This window comes from Sardina pilchardus, chromosome 9, assembly GCF_963854185.1.
Source record: "Sardina pilchardus chromosome 9, fSarPil1.1, whole genome shotgun sequence".
NCBI lineage: Eukaryota > Metazoa > Chordata > Actinopteri > Clupeiformes > Clupeidae > Sardina > Sardina pilchardus.
This window is the reverse complement of record NC_085002.1, coordinates 18,846,339-18,856,691: the sequence shown is the minus strand read 5'-3', so window position 1 is coordinate 18,856,691 and position 10,353 is coordinate 18,846,339. Positions and strand designations below refer to the sequence as shown.

The 10,353-nt window shown below is 41.5% G+C and overlaps 1 protein-coding gene across 1 annotated transcript; it reads left to right on the top strand.

Annotated features, from left to right (window-relative positions):
• The first annotated feature begins 1,283 nt into the window (after positions 1-1,283).
• Positions 1,284-9,614, top strand: camk1ga (calcium/calmodulin-dependent protein kinase IGa). The gene is made up of 12 exons (XM_062546129.1): positions 1,284-1,301; positions 2,372-2,483; positions 5,426-5,551; positions 5,700-5,774; positions 5,982-6,244; positions 6,496-6,571; positions 6,788-6,900; positions 7,163-7,241; positions 7,382-7,469; positions 7,646-7,935; positions 8,217-8,317; positions 8,433-9,614. The coding sequence occupies exons 2-11, from the start codon at positions 2,398-2,400 to the stop codon at positions 8,278-8,280; spliced, it is 1,260 nt and encodes a 419-aa protein (XP_062402113.1). The 5' UTR covers positions 1,284-1,301; positions 2,372-2,397; the 3' UTR covers positions 8,281-8,317; positions 8,433-9,614.
• Positions 9,615-10,353: the final 739 nt, after the last annotated feature.

Sequence of the window (10,353 nt, the reverse complement as noted above, 5' to 3'; positions counted from 1 at the left end):
ATCATCTGCTTCTTGTAGCTAAACTTGGAAAACGAGGACTCATCAATCCCATTCTACAAAGGCACAGAAGTAGACTAGTTTTTATGTTCGTGTCCTTGTTCCAGATCACATTTATTGCAGCCTGTGTTAAACTGCCTTCTCACCAATCAGAGTTTAAAATGGTCAGTAGAGTGGGAACCTGATAACCATGCAAATCACAACCCCCTAGCCTCGACTTTTTTGTTTTCGTGATTTCCTTTTTTTTCTCCATGATTTCCTTATTTTTATATTACAGAGGAAATACAAACTAACAAGCCAGCTGGAATCTGCCACTTATTTCTCCTATATCCTCAAGATGCGTCCCAATTACTGTAAGTGGAGTAGGCCTGCGTGATAGATTGATTGAGAACAACCAACAAGTATCATCCTTGCATGTAACATAATGTTGGTGCATTTTGACATTGTAATTATTCTCGAGGAAGAGTTAAACGCAGTTAGCAGTAAAACTTTAATTCATTGGCCAAATTTGTGTGTCTGGTGGTGCGCGTGGTGGGAACACTCAGCGATACCATTGTCATAGATTCAACAGTGCAATAATCATAATGCACAGTTTCCGCCCACCAATAGGCTACATTAACTGTATTTGTGCACTGGATGGGTTCTGGTTGGTTAACTTTATTTTTGCACTATTATTGTCATTGGAAACACATACTGTCCATAGCTAAATTACATATAGATTTATCTTGTGAATAACTTCAAAACTGAGAAAATGTAAATACCGTGACAGATCAAATTGTTTCCCTTGTGGAAATTTAAATCAGGACACTGCTGAGATTGATCTGCACTTAACCTTGATATGATATCAAATGTGCTGACCTGTCGGCAAATAATAACTCGCGTGAGACAGGTATTTCATACGTGTGCATGCGTAATTGGCTACGCCCTTAACGAGTCAGTTGTTTGAAATATTAATTAAGGGAAACATTTGATCAGTTCATGAGAATATGTATCTCCTCTAGGACCATGTTCAGGAAAAAGTGAAGTTTAATGTATTCACTCTGATGATCCTTCAAGGCATGAGCGACGTTCTGAAACTTTCCCACGATACAGATGTTCCTCACGAGATATATCTGTCCTGGATTTAGCGCGCTAATGGACAGGTCAGCACCTGATAAGCAAATGTGGTGAGCTCATAGTCTTAGAGGACCTGATGTGATAGACTCCTCCCACTGCAAGCTGAGAAGAGGCAGCGTCTGCCTTGGAACATTGGGTAGTTACATCTCGAGCCTGCCTCAACCAGAGCCGCTCCTTCACAACCACAGGTACAGTGTTCTTTCTATTTTAAGTGTAACAAGCCTACAGTTACCCTAGAGCAAGAAATGATAGCAAAGGTAAATGTGAGAGTTTGCATGTCTTTTGTATTCTTCTAGGTCTTGTGTCAACTTTGGTTATATTATCCAGTCCACAATGTAGGCTAATGGTTGTCTTTGAAATGTGTTTGAGCTAGTCTTTTTCTATTGTATGAGATTCCATAGACCTACATGAGGCTTCATGTCTGCTTTGCAAAAAGAAAGATTAGTGTAATTCAATGATAAACAGTCCTCCAATAAGTTAGATTTTCTCAACAGGCGAGATCCGTTAAGGAAATGGTTATAACAGCAGATCTTTTTCCCACATATGCTTTTGATACTTCACTTTTCGTAATGATGCATCTTAACTTTTCACAAGAATTTTCCAACCCTGTACTGTCATTGACTTGCTAATCAAATAGAAAATTGGCAATGATCAAGCCCTATGTTGAAGACTGTGTAACTGTTTTCTTAGGCTATAGCAATAGTTGACTTGACAAATGTTAATGTAATATAAACGATGAGACCTAAATGTGACATAAGTTCCTTATTTAAAACTAAGAGTGACTGACTGGTTGGTGAAGATTTCGGGTCAGCGACCCAGGGAGTCATGTCAGTATAGAGCAACCCAGATTACTCCTAATCTTTGTTTCAAACTGGGAGGGGGGCATAGAACTGGGGAGAGTCAAATATGACAGGCTTATCCTCTCCTTTCAGCTTTCCCTAAGTGAGAGGTTAAAAAAAGCTTACCTTAGCTGCTCAGGAAGACATTTTATATAACACTGGGACAGATGACCTAAATTGGGAATAGGAGTTAATCTCTCAAAGGGTTTCAAAGTAATATTTCCCAGTCTTCCAGATGTGAATATTTTAGTAGTAGCACGGTTACTGTCATACACTGCAGGCAACTCAGCTCAAGATAATGTTTCACTGAAATGCAGGTAATTACCAGGTATATCAGAGACATGGCCTTGTAGACATGCCTAAATCTGGACAGTGGCATTTATCATGCAACAACATGACACAATGTTTTATCACTAAAGGAGTCAAAATCAACCTTTGAGCCACCATGGGTCGTAAGGAGATACACGGCAACTGGAAAAAAGTCATCAACAACATCAAGGACCTCTTTGACTTCAGAGAAGTTCTCGGATCGTAAGTACCAAGTTCTACTCTCTTGGGGTCCTCGATTGCAAAGCTATTCACATTTGGTTCTTAAACGGTGTGTTTTATCTGCTGCTCCTCTCAGACACTTGGTTCTTCTCACATTCTTGGAATTTCAGTCATTCAGTTCAATTAATTCATGGATTAGTCTCTCAAGTTTGCACTCCGCCACAAGAGGCCAGAGGACATTATCAGATTGGCTGGATTTCCGTGAGACCCGTTTCTCCTTACAGGATAGAAGCCTTTGCCAGCTGGATAATCCCTAGTCATGGCTATAATTGGGATTAGCAGATCAGCCATTTTTGTCAATGAAGCCCTGAATCGACCCATAATGTGTCAGTCCTGGTGGGACCAGTGGAGGCAGGGCAGAGGAATATGTAACTGTAGCGTGTTATGTAGGTATGCACTGGATATGTCACATCAGTTTGAGAATATACAGGAGCCGTTCATGGCAGTCTTTTCCCAATGAAACACATTTCTCAAATGTGATGAACACATGCTAAACAAGATGAACAAAACCTGACTAATTAATAGAAGATAGCCAACATTAAAAGAACAACTAAGGAGAAAGAAACAGGCAGATAAGCGGAATACTTGGACCACTGGATTGTTGCCTACACATCACACACAGCTTTGACCCCTCTAGGACAGCCGACACCTTCGAGGCTCAGAGCGTTCAGGTTCAGGCCCTCTCAAAGCTATCCGTGCTGTCTGGGGGTCAGGCCGACGGTTCTCTCTGCCCCCGTCCAAGCAGCTTATAGCCTTCAGCACAGCTCATTCTCTCACTGTACTCGAGGATGAATGAGAGGCTTGACCTGCGCCCGTGGAGAGTGACGTCACTCAGGGAAGGAAGAACATCCTAGCACTGATAAACGAGGGGATTAGGCTACAGCAGTGTGTACAGTATGTTTGTGTTGGGAATGGGGCATTAAGGATGTGTGTGTGTATTTAATTCAGCTGTAGAAAATGGCGAGAACAAATTATATATTATATTGTGTGTGTGTGTGTGTGTGTGTGTGTGGTGTACACAAATGTACAGTATAGGGTGCACAACTGAAGTAGTGAAATAGTGGTATACTTTTTTTTTTTTTCATTATTATTATTTTTTTTTTTTAAATAATGAGAAATTCTGGTTTCAGTTGTAGAATGTATTCACTGATACAGAGGTGCAATACTGTATGAATGAATGGTTTTGGCGAGATATAAGGATTAGATTACAGTGTATAGCTGGCAACAGATCTAGTCTGTCTGTGAATGAGACGCATGGCCTGGACCTGTGAGCTGTGACGTCAGCCAGCAAGGGAAGAACATCCCGGCACTGATTACTCAGGTGTCTCTAAGTCTGTGTGTGTGTGTGCATGTTCAAATCTGTATGTGTGAAAAAACAGAGGAATTTAAAGAAAGTCTCTCTGTGTGTGTGTGTGTGTGTGTGTGTGTGTGTGTGTGTGTGTGTGTGTGTGTGTGTGTGTGTGTGTGTGTGTGTGTCGGGTGTTGGCCAAAACATTACAAAGTAATACATACTGTATCACATCATGTTGCCACATTGATTTAAAAATCACATCATTATACACATCTTAGAGCACTACTATGTTTGGGGCTGGGTTTCATTCACCAACTTGCAGAATAGATGGAATTTGTGTATTGTCCATGTGAGAGGGATGAAATGACTTTCCATGAGGGTGAAAATAAATCACGCATTGCTGTTTCTCAAAAATTAATGAGGAATACCTTACTTTTCCTTAAGCAATCCCAACACTACTGGTCAACTACAGTAGAAGCTGGAGCGGGCAGTGTGTTGGTGTGGAAAATCAGGCCTCATGCCTCCATATGAAATGTTAAGACTAGGGTGGTGCTGAAGACAACTGAAAGCCTGTCAGGTCATCTATGAACAGACACCAGTTCATTCAGTTCTGCATTTTATACACTCTTACCTTTTAGATTGAAATCAACAGGAGTACGTTTCAGAGTAACATGACAAAGTGGGAAAGTGTAACTTGCGTGGCCTGTATGCAACTCTTGACCTCACCAGCTCCTGGCGTTGTGTAACGGACCTGCCCTGAGCACTAATCCTGCCCTTAGAACAAGTATTTGCGGCCGTGACCCAAGATAGAAGCAGCCTCATTGGTCCACTTACCTGGAAATCATGTCACAATGTTCCCGCGAGGGTCATCACGCAGGCAGCCCGCCCAGTGCCATATGTCCCCTTTCAGTGCAAATAATGTCTTAATAGAGTTATCAAACTCTACTAGTGTCATCAATCATGACTTTACTTTTCGTCAGATGATCTTTTTACCGAATTCAAATTTCAAAGGGCACTAGATTGCATGTTGACAGGTTTTCCTCAGTGCGTTCCTGAAAGAATTACATGAATTACAGGAATGTATGAATATTTCTAACCAGTCTCTGAGCAATGCTTATGATATGACCAAAATAGGGACAGCCTTAGACAGACCTCTTCTTAATCCCCTTACCTCTGTTTGCGCCTGGTGTCCCTCAAAATATAGATTACAAACTCATTATGCACTTGTTAATCTACAGTTGACAATTACCAATTATTTTTTTTTTAAATTGTTAATGTTGCAATGTGTTAAATGGCTGAAACAGTGCCTGGCCTGCCCGGGTGTGAGACATTTTGATTACCATTCACAGACCAGGGACTGTATACAAATCTACTCATAGAACAGACAGCTTGAAAATCACAAGGAGTATTTTTCTGAGTTTGACCAAAAGTGTATTGGAGCAGAATCTAACTTTCCAGAATATCCTGAACCTTCCAGTCTCAGATTTATCCTAACCCTAATATCTGTTGACCCCGTTCAAATAAAATATATATCAGTCTGAAATTGACTGATATCCGTCAGTCTTCCTTGGTGAATGTCCGCCTGGTGTTGTTTGTGACGCTGATTGCCTCCATTCTTTATGTCTGTGTGCAGGGGCTCGTTCTCTCAAGTGTTCCTGGTCAGAGAGAAGGCGACTGGAAACTTCTACGCGCTGAAGTGCGTGAAAAAGAAGCTGCTTCATCACAGCAACCTAGAGAATGAAATCCTAGTGCTCAGAAGGTAAACAGGACAAACAAATGGGTCTTACAATGGGTCTTGTAGAGGGGCCCGAAACACTTGTTTACATTTGTATGCCAGTGCCACAATGTACAGAGTACAGATGCAGATTTTGTGGAGGCTTAACGGGCGCTGTCTGACTGTTTTTCAGCATCAAGCATTCTAATGTCATCGGTCTGCATGACTTCTATGAGACTCGGACACACTACTACCTCGTCATGGAGCTGTGAGTACTTTTCATTCGTAGTTCCCCTCTTCAGTCTCTGAATCACTTGAGGTGTCTTTGTGTGGATGCACTGTGCTGCTAAGCACTGGCCACAAAAGCCCATCGCTGTAAGCAGCCAAGAACTGAGCACTGAGCAACTCTGAGCTTCTTGACTTTGTATTTCTGGGGCTGACCATCCCGCTCTGTCTCCTTCCGTTCATCCCCCAGGGTTTCCGGAGGAGAGCTGTTTGACCGGATCATTGACCGGGGCATGTACACGGAGAAGGACGCCAGTGATGTCATCAGACAAGTGTTGGGGGCTGTCAGCTACCTTCACCAGAACGGCATAGTCCACAGGGATCTAAAGCCAGAGAACCTGCTGTACTACAGCCCTGATGAGGACGCCAAGATCATGATCAGCGACTTTGGCCTGTCCAAGATGTCTGACCATGGCGTGATGTCCACTCGCTGTGGCACCCCTGGATATGTTGGTACGAATACATTTGGAGACTAAATAAAATCACATATGTTTAGAATGCAGCAGCATTTGGATTTCAATATTCACCTACGGTAAAGTAAAGTATGTCAGATATTACAAACCATCAGCATACAAATTAAGGGAACTGAGATAACGAGTAAGATTTCATGGGATGTTCATAGTGGATCACTGCTGCTTTGAATATTTTCATTTCCGTCTGGCTGTTTTACACCATCTAACCTGCCTGGCCTTTTGACCCTTCAGCTCCAGAGGTCTTGGCACAGAAACCATACAATAAGGCAGTCGACTGCTGGTCCATTGGAGTCGTCGCATACATCTTGTGAGTCTCTCTCTCTCTCACACACACACACACACACACACACACACACACACACACACACACACATATATATATATGCATACACAAAATAAAACACTTCAAATAAATGACTCTATACTGATGCTTGGTTTCTTGTTTCTTGTTTCTCACTCATTTTCTCTCCCTCTCTTTCTGTCTGTGTGTGTGTGTGTGTGTGTGTGTGTGTGTGTATATTAGGCTCTGCGGCTATCCCCCATTTTATGAGGACAATGAGACCAAGCTGTTCTCTAAGATCATGAAGGCAGAGTATGCCTTCCATTCTCCTTACTGGGATGAGATCTCAGAGTCAGGTAACTACTTCCTGTCCCTCTTTCCCTCTCTATTGTTCTGCTCACACCACTAATAAATGTAAAATTACTACAAAAAACTACACCATGGCATCTCGCAATATTACATTTTAAAGAGTTTAAAGAGAAACAATATACTTGGTTAGTTATGTATATAAACTGATAAATTAATACAACTACAACTATACTAACTTGAAATGCACTGGCTAAGTTTGAGGAGTATGTTTGACTGACGTCCTGTCCTGGTCTCTTCTTGTACGTAAAGCAAAGGATTTTATCCGGCACATGATGGAGAAAAATCCTAAAAAACGCTACACCACAGAACAGGCTCTGTTACACCCATGGTGAGTTATCTGTCCATGAACACATGAAATGAGAGAGTGTGTGTGTGTGTGTGTGTGTGTGTGTGTTCATGCATGGCTTAGTTAAGCAACGTAAGCCTCCAGTTTATGGTTTGAGTTTATGGTGTGTGATGTGTGTGCAGGATCATTGGAGACACTGCGAGTACAAATGACATCTATGAGTCAGTCTGTGAGCAGATACAGAGAAACTTCGCTCAGTCGCGATGGAGGGTAAGACAGTTTTCTTCTTTTCTTTCTTTCTTTCCTTCTCTATCAGTTTTATATAACTAAGTAGAACGCATGTTTTAGACATGGCAAAGTTAATGTGTGTTACAGTTTTTATTGATGCAGCATTACATCATGTATACTTATTGTGCACTGAATTGTGTGTGTGTGTGGCTCTACAGAAAGCCTTTAATGCAGCGACGGCCATCAACCACCTCAAGAAGCTTCAGCTGGCTCACGACGATCCCCCACATTCCCCCACGAGTGACGTCCCCGAAATTGAGGTGGAGGACATGAGCTGTCCCAGCACTCCCAACGGCCACCTGGACTCCAACGGCAACCCCCACATCAGCGTGCCGCAGGGGCTGTGTCCACTCAAGCCCAGCCACACAGAGCCCAATCATGCCCTGGTCGTCACGGAGACCGGCAAACACGCTTACCATTCTGAGCCTGAACTGGCCACTGCTCAGAGGTAGTGTTGCACCCCCTACTGGACATCTAAACAGTTGCACTTAGGAATCATGGCCCTATGTTATGTGTACTGTATATAGATAGTGGGAATGGCGAGAATGGCTAAATGACAGCGGTATCCTTTTTATTGCTGTTTGTCAGTAAGATGGTAGACTGCACATATGTTAGGCCTAGTTGGGGTTGCAATGTTATATTTAAAATCTAGTATAATATTTAAAATCCATTGTCTACTATATTCTTTTGGTTAATTATCTTCTAACAACTGTGTTTGTCCCTTTGCAGTGTGAAGAGAGGCACCAATCAAAGAGGTCTACCTCTGCAGACAGGGATCTGTTCTGTTATGTGATCGTCACACACTGGATCATGTGACTTTTGATTGACAGGTTGGTTGCCTGTTCATGTTAACATGACTAAATACATATCATCAAATTGGAATTTACCTAATAATTACCTTATAATCTAATAATTCTATTATTTCTATTTTGTACTGTTTTGCAGCTCCTGTGGTTAAGCTGTTGAAGCTCCTGAGTGACTATCTACTGAAGTAAACTTGAGGAATTATTTGGAGTTCACTCACTCCCAACACTCCACAAAAGACTCTCAGTCCACTTGAACGCTTTCACAATACGCACTTTAACGTTTGACCCGTCACACTGCTTTTAGAGAAATATAAACAGTATAAACTGTATTTTACTGTAAATGCCGAAGAAGGGAAGGGAAGTTTGCAGTGTCAGCAATGCTGCACATTCTCAAATACAACAGAGCATGCTCAGTGTCAGCCAGGTGTTTGAAGCTGCCGAATGAAAAGGTAGGCTGAACTGACCTGCATTGACCCATATTATGGCTCAGAACATTTTGGTGCTCTATTTATGAGTGCTTTCAATGTCCGTTTCAGACACTGTGTCATTCTTGTTATACACATCTTGATGGCAAGCTCATTTCCCAGGCAACAGGGCAATCAAGGAGTGCACAAAAATGCCTGAATGTTCAGGCATTTAACCAAGTATCAGTGGCCCTCCCGGGCTTGTGACCTTATTTTCATAACGCTACATACTTGCATGTTGTATTTGTATCATTATCATTTGTCTTCTTTGTTATTTATGAATTTGTTCATTTGTATATTCACACTGAGCGCAGTGACTGTTATTTTTTTCAGCATGGTCTAAATATACGTAACTCATTGACAGGGCAGAATGTAAGCCACACAACTGTGTGCTGGTCGAAAACATTCGTAATCATGTGAGAAAGACTAAGAGGAGCATCTTTTGTAATGAGGGATAATAATGTGCCACTTCTACAGTAAAAACTGCTGATAGGCTTCCGCAGTTTTTGCTACTGTGTACAGCAACTTCAACAAAAAACAAAAAAAAACACGTGTGAATGGACAGTTTTTGCACAGGCTGACAACCTGTGGCTATCTTGTATGAATGTGTTTGTTTGTGTGTGTTTTTGTATAGTGTGTGTGACTGACAGCACAGTAGATACATACTGCACACAATACATATGGCTTCTCTTTGCTTCCATATGAGATTATCACATACCTCTTCACCGGGGGGGAGTACAACGGTAGAGGATGCTGAGAGTGTTTGCTGTAGTGGTACTCTGCAGAAGGCTGGACCTGTCTTGGAGCACTCCTGCTCACACTGTGGACAGATTACAGTGCTGTACAAATAAACTACTGTAAATGAAAGAAATGACTTATTTTGTTGTAATTAAAAGCAATATTTATTCTCAGATCTCCTAGTATCTTTATACTGGTTCATAGTAGCCAATGTATGACCACTGAGATACAATAAAAAGTGTCAGTTACAAACTTGTCTCACACTTTACAAATCAAGTATACAGGCACAGATCTATCCTACAGATACTTATCATCATACACAAATATTAAACAATTAAGAATATATTTTACTGTCCCCTCAAAACATAATCATTAGTTCATTGATTGGGTCGTAACATGTGAAAGTGTTAAACCATCAAATACAATTTTGTATTTGTTTTATCTTTGGAAAGAACCACTCTTACCTATTATGCATGAAAACTCACAAGGAAAATGGACATTGCCATAGGTTATAAAACACTTTGCCATGTTCTTATACACAGAAATTTAATTTTGTATGGACATCATAGTGGTCAAAAACCGAGATGTTGGCCTATCCGACCAAATTTCCAGCTTGGGCCGGATGGCGAATTCCCAAGGGCTGGACTGATTACTCAAAACAACTGAAAACAACACAACTTGCGGGGATTTTGAAATGGGAGAAACCTCTTCGGTGAAGTGAATTTGAATAAAAAAAATCACATAGTCTGGCTATCACCATACTAAGCTCAATCTTTTAAGATAGAACATTAGTATGGGAAGTCTGCGCTTTATTTCTACTGCGCAAGAGGCGTGCTCTCTCGAAGGAAGGGCGGGACT

Bases quoted from the DNA above. Each gene is read 5' to 3' on its own strand.
- camk1ga (XM_062546129.1), top strand. From the start codon at position 2,398: ATGGGTCGTAAGGAGATACACGGCAACTGGAAAAAAGTCATCAACAAC. The intron at 5,775-5,981 runs GTGAGTACTTTT...TTCATCCCCCAG, and splicing joins TACTACCTCGTCATGGAGCT to GGTTTCCGGAGGAGAGCTGT. The intron at 7,936-8,216 runs GTAGTGTTGCAC...GTCCCTTTGCAG, and splicing joins GAACTGGCCACTGCTCAGAG to TGTGAAGAGAGGCACCAATC.